The following is a 15,987-nucleotide window of genomic DNA, read 5'->3' as shown; positions in this document are numbered from 1 at the left end:
TTTGCAATGAGTAACTTTCTATAGAGAAGAGAATAGCAAAATGTGGATTGGAATCTTGCCATCTGCTGCATGGTGTGGAAATGGTTGGAAAAATATGCAGAATCATACTTCAATGAGCTGAAAAAACTCCATACTCCTTGTATCCCTCTGAAAAGTGACTGTGATGGCCAAGGTTTAGAAATGTGATAACACACATCATTGGTATTGGTGTGATCATTCAGTATCCGTGTTTGTGTGAAACCAACATGGGACACACATCGGACACACATTCAGTGAAGGCAATTTGTTGAAAATAACAACCACATATCTGGGGGTAGGGAATTGAAAAGTTGCTCACCAAAGCAAATTAATCCCTGCTCTGGCAATGTCTCACTGACTTTACCATATGGTATGCCTTGCCTGTGATTTCTGCAAACCAAAGATTGGAAATTATTTCCACCTTGTCCCCAGGCAGGTACACATACCTGTATCGTTTCACCTACATAGCCAAGAGTTAACCTCCCCATATAGGCTATCAGGCAGGTATAGCCTACTATGGTATACATACCGGTACTTCATGCACTTCATACTGTTACACAGAAATGATCAACGCACCAAGGCTACAGGCACATCTCTCTGTAAAGTGTTATGGTAGGAATAGAAGTAATATATGATTGGATTAGTGTGAAAATATTCAAGCCAGGCAATAGTGAAATTACAAACATTTTTACTTCCTTTTTCTTCAAATTACACAATGTGAAATTTTAACTTATCCGAGAAAATGTTCAGAGAGACTGAGTGACAACATTCAATAAATGATTTGTGAACACAATTACAAACCTACGATTTTTGTTCAGAATAATACTGGAGAAAAACAAATTACAAACACCACAATCTTATTATAATAGCTAGGTTAAACCAACATGTAAAATGGTACAATCTAGAGTCAAACTGTGATAAAGCAAACCTGGAAACTAATACATGTTCTCTTCAAACAGTCTGAAAGTGCACAAAATGTTAATATGTAAATGAAAGTTTGAGTGCTTCCTTTCAATCTCATCAAATATGACATCTACCAGATTGCTGTGTCAGCAATCAGTGTCACTTTTGAGAAAATGTTTCCTTCTTTAAGTAGGTAAGAGAAGTTACGCTGCAGAGTTTTTGTATGAAAGTTACCGGGAGGAAGAGTGGAGAAGGGTTATTGGGGTAATGTCAATGCCCCCTCCCCCTACCCTTCTGTCAACCTCCTCACTCTAGCTTATTGGAAGTGTGTTTGTTATTTCTGTAACAATCTATCTGGAACCACAGAAACACTGCCCTTCAGTCTTTGCACAGATTAGCTTTTGTCCAGAATGAAAATAAATTGAAATTTGGCGATGATGTCATGGCTTGTAAAATCTTCAATTTAAAAAACAAAACCATATTTGCAAATTCATGCACACAACTCAAACATAGGGTACCTGGCTCCAGCAATGAAATATGCTCAATAATAAAACAAACTTGTACAAGAAACTGTCCTATCTGTTTAAGCCTCACTGTAAATTTGCTCTCTTTGTCACTGTAACTGAACTCTGGAAGTCATTCTAAATGTCCACTCAGATCATCTTATATCAATATCAAACTTCAATATAATTTTCGTTTTTGAATTTCAATGAATATTAACACATCTTGGATGTAAAATCAGAGCAGATAGTTTGATGTAAACCAAAACATGATACAATCAAACAAACTCTTTTCTTTGCAATTTTTAGTGTGTAAAGCTATGATTTGGGATCAAACCTGCGTTATTCATTCATATTATCGTAATATGTTGAACTTTTGATGAGCTACTGACATTTTATAATGTACTTATTTCTGTTTTTGTTTGCGTAGATTTTGTTGCCGTAATTATCATATCTTGTGTGTCTTTGGCTGGGCTGTCAATTCAAATGCAGGACAAAGAAAACCATGGATTCATGTTCAGTTTTACATTTTTGTAAAACTAAATTCAACCTCTCTGTAGTGTTTGAAAGATATTTCACAATATCTGGCACAAAACTCTGTGCATTCAAGCTAAATCTTCACTAAAAGATAAACAAAAATTATCTAGAATCCCTAGTAAATATATGTGAACAAACTAAAACTAATACTGGCAGCAAAACATCTGCTTTGGCAAAAACTTAGAAGAGTAAAAGTATGCACAAAAGTGTGACTATGATTTTACTTGCTACTATTCAGATAACAGATTTGGAAAGCCGTATTACTGCTGGACGTTATTATCAATGAACCTAAGGGACCTTTCATAAGATAAACACACAATGTACCATATCATATTAGAGCCTCTACACAATGGTCCCTTAACTTACTGGCAAGTGGTCTCCGACACAAACAGTCAAGGTGAAACTATCTGTGTTCACGTTGTGCCTAGTTTGTATAAATTCATACCTATATAATATGAAGATACACATGAAAAAAATGTGAAAATACATAATTTATATAAAATAGGACCCTATATATTAATCTGCTATATGAACTGCAATTTCACAGAGTACCATAGCTACACCCCATACTTTTTTGCTTGACAAAATTATCAATATATAAATTATCAGTTGTAATATAAATGTAAATTTTGATTATATAATATATCCATCATAACAATAGTTATAATACCTTATAAAGGTTAAGCAGACACAATTTGCCATCCCCTGGGTTACACAATTTTCCTGTTCATTTACAAATTCTACGAGTGCCTCATTTCTATAACAGCTAGGGCTGATATAGGCATGTAATCATCTGTTTTACAAGAGTAAACTTTAGTATTTGTATGATTGGAAAGTAACAGAATCAGGACAAGAGATTTTGAGACTGTAATCTGGCAGTATTAGCCAGTATGAAAATTTACTATGTTTCTGAAAGCGGTGGGTGGAGGGGGTTAAAGAATGAGGTAGACCAAAGACTATGTTTTACTGATTGAAAATCATGTAAAGGTTGAGTTAATTTACAGTCGTCTTGATGCTGTTGCTTGCTAGCATGACTCAGTATGACTCAGCATCTTGTGTGTACAGGTACCACACACAGAATCAACTTTTGAGAGGTCTAATACAGCTGATTACACAAGATCTCAACATTGCTTTTATAATCATCATCTGTACACAGGTGATAGTAATTCCAATCTATGGTGACATGATGAAGAATTGTGGTGCCAAACACAAACCAAATAACATGGTGTAAAAAATGTCAGCCACCTGAACCACACACATTAAAATGAAGAACGTTTTTGATGACAGAAATATTTTTTGATCGATGGTTATAGTGAGATAAAATGTAATTAATTTAATAATACACTAAGTCTTGCTTTTGTCATGAACAATGGAACAAAACACAACTAAATCCATTAGCATTTGTGGTTGAATGCAAAGACTCATAATACAATAAAAAATATTTGTTTCTGACTCTTGTGAGATGGCTTGTCTTCTTTGCTGTTAAACAATTGTACACTTTATTTCAGAGACAAGCAGTTTTCCTCAAATCATTGTAGGAATACAAAACACCAAACAGCAGTACACAATGCAGAATGCTATTAGATCTGTAGTTCATTGTCTGTGTCACCGTATCTCAGATGGTTACGTGGCTTGGGTATTGTTAAGTCGGTAGTAGACTCCCTGCTTGGCCATCAGATCTGAATGCTTTCCTTTCTCCACCACTTTGCCATGTTGGATTACGAAAATCATGTCGGCATCTTGTATGGTGGAGAGTCTGTGGGCTATGACAATGCATGTACGCCCTTCACTGGCTTTATCCAGAGCCTCTTGTACAACCTATGCCGTGGGAGGAAATATGAAAATACCGGGTATTGTATATGGCTGAATATGATGCTAGCAGGTACACAGTGGTCATATACAACATATTATTATTACTCATAACACAAAGATGACTTCAGATGTGGAATGAAGTTTGTGAGGCTGTTTTTTGCATTTTGGAAAAAAAAGACCAAAGTTAAAAAAAAAAGACCAAAGTTAAAAGGAGACAATTTTGAAGAGTAATTTCTAAACTCTCCCATACCATAGAGCAAAGTGTATTCTTGTCTAGGTAGAGTAAGTCTTTGTTAATTAAATTATTCATGGGAGGGTAAAAAATTATTTGTTAAGGATGTGTTGAAAACTCTACATCAAAAGGAGAAATGAAGATATCTCATCTGGTTGTGAAACTTGACATTTCACCCTTTGTGGTACAAATTACAATGAATTTCTTCAAATACATCAAGATATGTTATCAAAGAAAGATAAGAATACGTCGTGTACATGTGAATGGTCAATGGCTAGACAAAATCATAATCCGTGCCCTTTGAACTCTCACCTTTTCACTCTCTGTATCCAGGGCAGATGTGGCTTCATCTAAGAGCAAGATCTTTGGGTTTCTGACAAGAGCCCTGGCAATGGCCACTCTCTGTTTCTGACCTCCAGATAACTGAGTGCCTTTGTCACCAACCTTGGTTTCGTAACCCTGTCAGCGTAATTACAACAGAGACACATTCTGTCAACTTTTTTGACAATAACACCACAGAGCATCATGGTAAAGACATCAATGTTCAAGGACGTCTTCACCACTGGCATGTTCCAATTATACAGAGCACAATCTGATGTATGTAAATATTCTGGATTGATCACGAATCATTATTTCTGGATCAGCATACTGAAACAATACTTATAGTTTGCATAGATTAATACTACTGTGTTGAACTTCAAGCAATCGATAGGTTTGAAATATGAACTGTGAGGGCGCTATACATAAAACTGAATGAGACAAAGCACCAAGAAAACTCTTTCATGGTGTATATTATGTTCAATACAGTTAAACAGTTCATGAATGGGATTCACATGACATTTCCATGGATTTTGCAAGCCTACAGAGTCTATAAACGTAAGGAGGTAGCAAAAAATGTTGGATGGGCTGGCTACTTACCGCTGGTAGAGAATCAATGAAATTGTGTATATTAGCATTTTTGGCAGCGTCAATGATTTCTTCCATGGGTACGTCCCTGGAGTTGTCACCATATGCGATATTCTCAGCAATGGTACAGTCAAAGAGCACAGGTTCCTGGGACACAATACCAATCTGTTTTCTCAACCATTGAATGTTCAACGCTGTCAGGTCATTGCCATCTAATGTCTGTCAAAGTTAAACCATAAAAATATTGATTAATGGACAGAATCAAGACTTTAAGATTTTCTTGTCACTCTATTAACATTCTGAATTTCAAGACACTTTTATCTCTTGAATACTTGTTTTATTACATTTGTGATAAAGCACCAGTCTTTGATACAACAAGCTCAAACAAATTATGTCACATATTTAACATTATACTCCTGTCTTTTGAATTATATATGCATTATGACATTATGAATTGTTCAGGCCATACTGCTTGGAGATATCTGTGACTACTGATCTTACTATTGATACTATGAGACTACTGTGACTAAAACAAAATACAACATTTGTCACTTGATTGCATTCTTTAAAGGAAAACTGTCATCAGAACTGCGCCTGTGCGAGTTTCTTGTTTATAAACAATGTATTTCACGCATAACATCTAGATGCACCTCATCATCTTAGCTGCAACATGTAAGTTATACGATATAGATTATGACATACATGTTTTAACTTTCATCAATCACCATCGTACCATGGATACAGTGCTTTATGGGTCCCGCATGACCTTAGAGCACAGTTCTGACGACTGTATACCTTTAACAACTACACTCTACTGTATAGCTTTGTGATTGCCAGCCATTATATTTACACACTGCAATAGCTAAGTGAAATACAAATTCACTCTGACATTTTTAGCTAAATTACGATACAGTATCCCATTACTGCTACAGCGTGGTCTGTGACCCCTGACCTTGCACTTTGACCTTTCAGCTGGAACACTTCATAAACATCTTTCACGACAGTAAAAATGTCATAATGTGATCTACAGCCATGTATAATGATTTCACAAAAATAAATCAAAAGATAGGGTATTATATTACAGTACAACACATAAAACATCTCAATTTTCCACAACTTGAACTCTTTGCACTAAGACTTGCGAGTCAACTTACCACTTCTCCTGCCAGTGGATCATAGAATCTCTCTGTAAGCTGGATGGCTGTACTTTTACCGCAACCACTGCTACCAACCAGAGCTACTCTCTGACCAGGGCTCACTTTCATATCAAAACCTCTCAACACTGGTACATCTGGTCTGGTTGGGTAACGGAACTTAATAGTGTGGAACTGCACCTCAGAATTGCACACCTCCTGCAAAAAGATTTACACAGTTAACCCTTTGAGTGCTGTAATTTTCCCATCAAAATTTTAGTGTAAATTTTACCCAATTTTTATGAATTTTTCTGTATTTTTTTGATAATTTTGGACCAAACGGATATCACATTTCATTGGCTACAGTTTTTCATGAAAGTTTTGGCCAAAATCTGAAAAATCTTGACTTGAGTACATTTTATTAAGGCAATGAAAATTGATTTTGGTGCTCAAAGGGTGAAATATACGGCTATGTGAAATCATATTTGAAAAAATATGACCATAAATTATTTCTTAGATTCAGAACAGAAAAACAACTAAATAAATGCATTTATATTCCTGAAATTGTTTGTTTTCTATAGCTAAAATAAACTATTAAGTTATCTGCTAACATCTCAGTACTCAGTGCTGTTGTAACTGAGTAAGTTTCACTTGAGAGAAATGCGCCATGAAATTTAATGGTTTTGGGGAAAACATAAGTTTCTCTGCGGTTGCAATGTCAGAAAATTGGTCGAAATTTTCAGAAATTATTGGCTAATAGGAGTGTAGTTTCTTTGTAACTTGTTGCAGAAATCAATCTATGTTTTGCTCTGATGTACAATCTATTGGTAATGCTGAACTGTCAGCTAATATTAATGTTTATTTGATACAACGGTTTGTCAGCTGTTTCCTTGTATTCTCTGAAGTATAATATCTGAATGTGATATGAATGTCACGTTTTTTACAGTTTAATGCTGCATTAACCTTGAAAAGCAACTAACAAGTGCTGGTAGTATCTGAATATTACATACACTATACAAACTAAGTGCTATCTATATTAAAATAATATTTGTAATCTATACTGTAGGTAGATGTATTCAGTAGTTCTAGGTTCACTTTGCATTGGTAACGTTACTTCACAAATCACAAAACAATATACTCACAGGTTGAAGTCCATCAGTACTGCTGCTGTCAATTTCTGGTTCTCTGTCCAGAAGTTCAAAGATGTTATTGGCGGCAATTTTGGCCTTGGCTGCATCAGGGGCAAAGGCGCTGGCTTGACCCAATGCCATGGCACCAAATGCAATACATGAGAATACCCTATATGGTTTGAAAGGAAAAAAGTTGGAATTAGCCAAGCAGGTAAAACTCTGACACAGATTTATGAAACTTGGTATGCTTTACAAGCACTGCAATTGTATCTGTTGCAAACAACTAGAGTAATACATAGTGGTTTGCTACAGGGTAAAGTGTATGAGACAATTCGACTTTCAACTGGCTTATACTAGCATACATCAGTGGTCATATAAACTTCAAACACTTGTGTAATTCTATAGAGACGTAGTTTGTAAAGCTATCAAATACCTGTTAGTTAATGCTTGTTTTTACAAACTGCTTTGCAAATACTTTGCATGTGTATGTCTTTTCCAAGTATTAAATAGATCTCTTCACATACAGTGAACCTTTCTTGTGATATATTCCTGTATCACATGCACAAGCCAAGTTTGTCGTCTCCGAACAAAAAATACGGGATTTATTCTCTGGTCGTTCTACGTCACGACAACCCGCGTCTATGTCATCAATTTTGGTGCGTCGGACCTTTTTTTTTTGTCGATCTTCGTGTTGCTTGTAAATATGTAAACAAACAACATGGCGGCCGATGTTTCTCCAACGATCAAAAGTCATGTAATGAAATCGATATTTTCACAGACTACGACATTACTAATCCGAACAATGTAAACACAAGAGTGTACCGCCTGTATATTCCGAAGGAATTACGTGAATAATTTGCAGAAACAACGAACTCGAAGCTGGTAGCGTATACCGTGGGTTCCGTGCGCATTGCAAACAGGGTCAGGCGCGACGTTTACAGTGTTCGCGCCGTCGAGATTCAGTCGATAGTTGTTCCCGAAAAATAGCGTATCTTCGTCTGTGATAAATTTCTAGGACTATGCTATCTTTGAAATAGAGTATAACTTTGCGGAAGGTAGCCTACGTGAAGACCGAGTGCTGTCATTTGCTCCACACACGAACGAACGTGAGCGCTAGCGCACACGACGGACGACTGGAAATGATTGACAACTTGTGCACGGCGTACTGATATTTATTCCTACAAAAGTTTAAAAGTGGAATCGTCACGGAAAACTTATTTTATTTTGAAAAAAATAACGAATTCTTGGCTTGTGCATGTGATAAGTATATTATTCCCTAATATTTTTCTTCGTTCAGCTCGGAAAATACTCGTGACATAATGACCGTGTCACCACTGGTCTCCGACTCGTGGTGACACGGTCATTTTGTCACTCGTATTTTCCTTCGCTGAACGAAGAAAAATATTAGGGAATAATATCTATCTGTATCAGATAAGCATGACTAATATTTCTCATTTTTTGTTGTATGATTTTCTACAAATTTTTCCCAGAGATGTCAATGTAACTTGCTATATGTATGACATGACTGTACTGTTGGCTAAACAAAATATATCTATTTCAAGTCTTCCATTGAACTTCTGGCACAATTTATCTCCTTATATTAATACTGAAAACACACATGACCAGACAAAGCATAAGGTATGGTAATAATTGATATGACTTACAAGAAGACATCTTCAAAGGTCATTTCTCCCAACTCAATCATCCATGCTCCAAATCGGAAAGCAACAGCATGGACAAGGAACACCATTCCTTGGGCAAATCCAAATGTCAGACCATATATGTGGGCTTTTCTCAGGGAATCTTTGTGAGGTGGGTAGAGCAGGTCATGATAGAGCTGATAAAATGTCTTCTCTCTGGTTAATGATGCAACTGTTCTCATGTTCTCAATAGCTTCTGATGCAATCTGAAATGAGAAAAACAAGACATTTAAAATTGTTGTTGATATGTAAAGTTACCACTATCAATCTTTTGATAGGGACATGGAACTTTGTCAGGTCTCATAATACTTTGTGATTTGTCATGGTAACTGTTCTAATGGTGTCATACTCATTTGTGTACACCTCCTGATGCTGCAATCTGCAGCTGGAGTGCACAGAGAAAGTACAACACATTATTGCCATCTGTAAAAACAATCTTACAGTAGTTTCTGGTATTTTGTTTTCACTGTTTTCAGTTTTGTTAACTTTCTTTACTCTGCAATGAAACAATAAGTAGCCCCCCCCCCCCCCCAAAAAAAAAAAAACAAAACCAAAAACCCCAAAAAACCCTCCTGTTACCCAATCAGCAAACAGATCAAAACAGACCGCCTAACTGACCTTGTTTCATGGAATATGGTTGCAAATACACTGCACATGATCTGCCAGTACGTATTGACTGAAATATCCTACTGTACAGATATACAGAAGTTTTCAACTATACTGTTGCTATCATGTGTATCATGAATAAATCTAGTATGAGTCTTGTTGCTATTGGCCAACTTGAAGACCACACTTCTAAATCTAATGTCACTTTTTATCAAACGATTATGAACCATTACCTTGCCAGCTCCTTCCAAAGCATCCTTGTCTGATTCAGCATAGCCAGTCAACATCTTCATGTGAAGTGCGCCACCAATGGCCATAAATGGAACACACGCAAGTACAATCAAAGTCATCTGCCATCCAAAGTAGAAAGCCAAGATGATACCAGTTCCCATGTTGGCAATGTTCTGCACCAGTGTAGCAATACGGATACCTGCAGCCTGTTTTGAGATGGAATAGATGAATCCTAAACATCTACCAGAATTTGTGTTACATCTTACTGCAATTTTCATCGTTTGCACTCTCTGTTTCAAGAGACTGAAGCTAACATTACTGAAAGCCATGTTGCTATGAAACTCTTTGAAGCACTGTATACTGATTTTTCACTTTGATGTCCACTAATGCGAGTGTTCTGACAATAATATGACAGTATTTAGGGTGTTTGAAATAATGTTTGTTTGCTACTTTGAAAATTTCATTGCATCGTTTCCTGATTAATTTGTATGAAAACACATCTGAAGTTTATTACCACTTCTTGTGTGTTTGCATTACTGCAGTCTTCATGATCTCATTCATAGTTTTATGGTATCATTTTCATGAAATAGTCTGATTTTTTGAAATATGCTTTTCAGCAGTTCAATGAATAATATATTGCATCAGCACAAAGGTCACATCTGCAAATTTCAATATCTGGTGGGTATGCCATAAGAGCAATGGTTGCAGTCTTATTATAAAAGTGAAAGGCGTATTAATCTGCAATAATTGTCTACACAAAGATTGTACTTCATTTTAATATTACTCCACATTACAGGTCATTCAAAGCCATATTCAAAAGAGGAATGATTTCCATAAAAATGTTGGTCACAACCTTCTTGCACTGGTGCTACCAATGGTCTGAATTACTAAAATCTCTCTCTGTGGTTGGTGCATACATAATCATACACAATTGACATTATCATTACTTACGCCCTGAACCATAGAAGCATCAGAGGCAAGTCTTGTGGTCAGAGCACCTGTACTGTTTTTCTTGTCGTCAAACCAACCAATCTCCTGTATTTGGTCAAGACGAAACAACATTAGAAATTTTGAGTCCTCAAAGACTTTTCTCCAGCATTTTTGACTGGTTTTAAAACCCAATTACTCTATCAAAACAATATAGTTGGATACTGATGAATACTGGAAAGTACAACACAATATTCTATGACTGAACTTGTCACACAAGAGTTAATAATCTTCCTTACACTGTAGTTCTATGAAACATCTTCTGTATATGGGATCTGTGTACAAATATAGAAGTTCTAAAAAGCCAGAATGAAGTTAGAAACATGAGGTAAAATGTACATGTTTGGTGTTCATCCAATACAATTACTTGACATTTTGTCAATGGTTACTTTGACTTTAATGAGCTACCTTCAAATATTTCAGGCAATGGCTCACCGTATTCAACAGAAACTCTACAAAACGGTATCAGTATTCAATGAAAATTAAGCATTCTGGGATACAAAACACCATGTGTGAGAGAGTGGAAGAGACTTATCAAAGATATGTGACTGTACTTAGCTGTCAAACTTGCTACAACTTGCTATGTGCTGATGTCTGCCGAGTGTTTGTATAACGTACCTGTCTGAGCATGGCTTCAAAGGACATAAACCTCATTCTAAGAGTGAGTTCCTCTCCAGACTTTCCAAACATGGATGACTGCAAACCAAGGACAAATATGTTGACACTGCAGCTTACGAATTCCACTGCAATATTTTGTTTTGCTAATTGAAGGCTTATACAGTATGAATTCTACTCTCAGACTCCGCATATTGCACATTCAATAACAAATCATGTACATCATGTTACTGAAATTCAAAAACAGGTAAAATTTTGTTTTGTATCAAGTATCTTGGGATCCAGAAATATCTACTTTAAAAGATCATGTAAATGAAACTTAGCTCTGAAAATCACCATTGTTTATTCGTGGCAAGGAAATTTGCATCACAATAGGTATTGGAGTAGTTTCAGTTACTTTCACATGCTTTCAAGGGACCATGGGATACTTAAAATTTTTACGTTTTTGCTTCAAACAATGGGAAATCTGTCTGGTACCCTAGAATATAATTGTGTGAGTTTTCTATGACACCCTCAATGAACAAACACATTGGAGCAAATTCAATTCACATAAAAACTGGAATTTCACAGAATTAGTTTCATAATATATAATTAACCACAAACATTAATAAATGCCTACTTGTAAACTTGCAATATCAGAGATTTAATTTTAATTCGAAACATACGCTGTAACATTACAACCTCTGACTTCAAAAGCCTTCAATTTGAGGTAGAATGCGCCTTGGGGACAGATATTTGGACTGTCAAACTTTTCTGATTCTTTTCTGATCTACCATTTATGGGAGCTCATTTTGAATTACTTGGAGAAAGAAAAACTTTCACTGACTTTTTTTGAAATCAAAACTTCTATTTTTTCCCCATAGAGTTAACACAGGGGTGGCGGCCATTTTGAATTTCTAATATCGGTAAATCTTGGGTAATTTGTTTCTCTAGTACTAAAATTTGCACAGTGACCCCTGATTTTTATTCTTGATTTTGAAAGAGAACAATTGAAAGATTCATTGAGGAAAATTTGAGCAAAAGTTTAGGTCTTTCACTTTCAAGGTACATACTACCTTTAACTAGATTGAAAGCTAAGTACGTGAGTTGTATGATTTCATATCCTTCTGCAGACTGTAGACAGTAGCTATAACACTGTATGAGTAACCATAATACTAACATACCTGAACAACAAAGGCCAGGCCAGAAACAACACCCAATACACAGAACAATATGCAGAAAAATTCAACTTCACTCATAATTTCATCCTCTGGTAGGGCAAACACCTGTGTGCCAAAAAAGAATCATTTTTATTTAATTGAGGAAGACAGTGTACAATATATCACATGGATGCTCATTCAGATTACAGCTATAAAACAAGCATTCATATCTGATTGTGTTAACTCTAAAATGTGATCAAATGGAAAACTTTATTCTAAAATTATCCATAGACTCTGTAAACCATATGAAAGATTCTGAAAATAACCTTGCCTTTTTGTTCCATCTTTTAAACGCTAGTATTTATCCCACTTACATGTACATAGCCATTGATGTTGAGGAGAGTATGACAATAGTCTGTAGCTAACGTGCAGAATAGTTACTATGGATAATTATTGTAGCAATTGTCTCCTTTACCAAATAATATTCAACAAATAAATTTTTGAGTAAAAACAGAAGTAGAGCATTCCTTAAAAGTAAATGCAAACTGTCTAGTTTTTGGATGAGCCAATAAAATAGAGTTGGGACAGTACTTTCCTAATCTGCTTGTTATGCATTGCTTTTGAGGCAACCCCATATAGATATTAAGACCTGTCACTTACAGAGATGATTTTACTGAAAATAATGGCAAAGGCTGGCTGGATGGCTCCATTGATAACAGCTGCAAGTGATCCAAATAAGATGTAAGGCCATTCAGATGAGTTCATCTTCATAATACGTTTGAAACCAACCTCTGGGGCTTTGTCTTCTTCTTCTTTCTATTGACATGCAAATTGTGATGCAATGAAATTCTGATCAGTAAGTGTGAAGTTCATCATCGCTATTTGTGACTTTGAAATCTTTATATACACTCTTAACATGGCATGGTTTGTAGAGATATCATGTTCTCCAGAAAGTTCTACAGTAGTTCATTTCCCCCATTCTGAACAAATTTACAAGCCAACCACAGCAGATGTTTCTTGCACCTGCATTTTACCTTATGGCTATTTCCATACTGATGTGTACAAGACCTTCTATGATTGGCAGTCAATTAAAATCTTACCACTCCTGTCCTTTGATGGTACAATATTTATCATTTCATCTGTAGTATTGTGGTGGCAGGTGTCTGAAAGGATCGCCAACATACACACAGCTTGCTGATGAAGACGATATGCAATAAACTTTACGACATCCATTTTACAATTTCCACCCTATCGATATGCTACTGATTTCTCTGGAGGCATTGCAAATACAAAAGTATTTCAGCTGTCAAGACAGTCTTTATTACTTGCCTTCTTTTCTTTATCACCTTCAGATTTCTTGGAGTCAGAGGAGAATGTTCTTGACAGCTTCTTTTTAGAGTCGCGTTGAGATCCACGGTGCTTAAGACTCACACTTGACAGAGGGCGCTTTTCAAATTCGTCGTCACTTTCTGTGGAATGTAAAAAATACACAGCAAAGAATTATAATGGGCAACATCATCTACATCACATCCCCTGCTTTATAAATCTCCCTCCCTACAATGTGTAAACTGTACATGACATTGTACAAACACTTTCCCACAGATGTCAATACTGATGTACCCTTTCTGACTGTGGATTAAGTGTGAGAAAAATGTGTGTTATGCTGCAACGATATGTCATCTCCATTGCATACTCTCACCTTCTGCTTGATGTAACATTGTCTATCTTTGTATTTCAGTGTGTCCATACCACATTACACCACGTACTTACCAGTACATTGTATTGGCTTCACTTTCCACTGCCTTACTTTATTATTTGTCTTTCTGACACAGTGTTTCATCCAGGATGGCATCAACAGGAGGGATTTTCCCCTTTACTAGAAAATTTAGGGGTGATTTCACCAGTTCATGTGTTCTACTTGTATCTCTAGGGTGTCACTGGCACCATTTCATGGGGGGGGGGGGGGGGGAGGGTTCGTCCCTCTTGATAAATGACTTGGGGGTGCCAACATGTCAGCAGAGGGGGAATCCCCCATCCCACTGTCTAGATGAAACACTGTGATACCACTTTTTGTGTTTTGCTATACACATTACTTTTCACTCTAACGGCTGTAGACTTTATCTGTTTCTCTTCCCAGTCATATTAGCTGTTGGCATCATGTCAGCAAATTTATTGTGTCATTAATCTGTACCAGTATTGAAGTTTGGGTTAATGCTGACTATTAAAAATCCCTGTCATATTCATGAAAACAAGTTTCTGACACAGTTTGTCACAAATGTCAACTACATTTTAGAATTCTTCACTGACTGATGGTTTTTGTAGCATGTGTGTATTCTCAGCCTTGACTCTCCATCACTTGCTGCTCTATGATCTTGTCTTTCTGATCACATCAATTGACAGCAATCTGTCTAGCTGCCTTCTAAACATTTCTCAAACCCCTGGCACTTTTAGTTAATTCTATACTTCTAATGATTGACTTTGTCATCTGTTGAAGATAGTCAACTGTCTGTGTCATCCACAGCTGCCATCAGTTTTCTGAAGCACCTCAAAACACTTTAATGTCAGTCAAATACCTACATGCTTATATTCCAATTTTCTCCATTATATATTTTACTTGTCTGGATTGATTTATGACAACTTACATATTGTCGTTTGATCTATGATATGACTATAATGATACCATAATGATTTCATAAGTTTCTACAGAGACTGAGTTTCCGTGGTTTTCATTATCAACAATACCACGAGTAACTAACTTTCTACAGACCAGTGTGAAATTTCTAGTGTCTGCCTTAAAGTAGTTTGCATCTCGAAGTTGAAAGATTTAAACTTTTGCTCAAACTTTCTTCAAGAAAACTTTAAGTCATTCTCTTTCAAAATCAAGATTATAAGTTGGGGGTTACAGTGCAAATTTTGGTACCAGAGAAACAAATTACCCATTATTTACCAATAGTGGAAATTTATCCCTGTGTTATCTCTATGGTAGAAAATAAACTTTCTGCTTTTCACAAACCTAAGCCAGTGTAAACTTTCTTTACTCTATAAGCTTCAAAATTAGCCCTAACAAGTGGTACGACAAAAACCGTGTTGTAAAAGTTTGAGACTCTGAATATCTATCCCTGAGGTGCATTCTACCGAAAGGGTTAAGAATTGCTGACTACATATTTCCTATGAATGTTATTTACAATGGACAACATCTACTACAACACAAATCACTTTAAAATACACGTACAGCCTACATCAACGACATAATACACAGGACTGTCACAAAACCAAATCTTGACGTTAACAGAATAGATCAGGCAGGGTCACAATAAGAGGACAGAAAATATAAACATCTTTTGAAGGGGAAAAAGAGAATAGAGAACAGAAAAGAAAAAAAGAGGATACAAAGCTCTATTTCTATCAGTATTTATTAGACAGCTATGCACATGTTATAAACATATATGCTGATATGGACGGTTAGCTACACATGTATGTAACATACTGACTTACCATTAGCGGCAGTTTCATCAGCTACGTGAATTATTGATAAAAA

General features: G+C 36.1%; 1 protein-coding gene across 5 annotated transcripts in view; it reads right to left on the bottom strand.

Annotated features, from left to right (window-relative positions):
- Positions 1 to 689: 689 nt before the first annotated feature.
- LOC139141836 (ATP-dependent translocase ABCB1-like) overlaps positions 690 to 15,987 on the bottom strand; it is a 68,830-nt gene continuing 53,532 nt past the window's right edge. For 3 of the 5 annotated variants that reach the window (XM_070711525.1, XM_070711526.1, XM_070711527.1), the window contains 12 exons: positions 13,779 to 13,918; positions 13,110 to 13,265; positions 12,474 to 12,575; positions 11,314 to 11,391; positions 10,660 to 10,743; positions 9,711 to 9,914; positions 8,836 to 9,077; positions 7,184 to 7,340; positions 6,063 to 6,260; positions 4,921 to 5,127; positions 4,315 to 4,461; positions 690 to 3,776 (listed from right to left, as the gene is read on the bottom strand). In XM_070711525.1, the coding sequence (XP_070567626.1) occupies positions 3,582 to 3,776; positions 4,315 to 4,461; positions 4,921 to 5,127; positions 6,063 to 6,260; positions 7,184 to 7,340; positions 8,836 to 9,077; positions 9,711 to 9,914; positions 10,660 to 10,743; positions 11,314 to 11,391; positions 12,474 to 12,575; positions 13,110 to 13,265; positions 13,779 to 13,918 (1,910 nt within the window). In that variant the 3' untranslated portion in view covers positions 690 to 3,581. Of the gene's footprint in view, positions 3,777 to 4,314; positions 4,462 to 4,920; positions 5,128 to 6,062; positions 6,261 to 7,183; positions 7,341 to 8,835; positions 9,078 to 9,710; positions 9,915 to 10,659; positions 10,744 to 11,313; positions 11,392 to 12,473; positions 12,576 to 13,109; positions 13,266 to 13,778; positions 13,919 to 15,944; positions 15,966 to 15,987 lie in introns of all 5 variants that reach the window. The other 2 variants (XM_070711524.1, XM_070711522.1) reach the window with 1 other exon arrangement.

Source organism: Ptychodera flava, chromosome 10 (assembly GCF_041260155.1).
Source record: "Ptychodera flava strain L36383 chromosome 10, AS_Pfla_20210202, whole genome shotgun sequence".
NCBI lineage: Eukaryota > Metazoa > Hemichordata > Enteropneusta > Ptychoderidae > Ptychodera > Ptychodera flava.
Note: the sequence above shows the minus strand (reverse complement) of the source record. Positions and strands in the feature narration are given on the sequence as shown.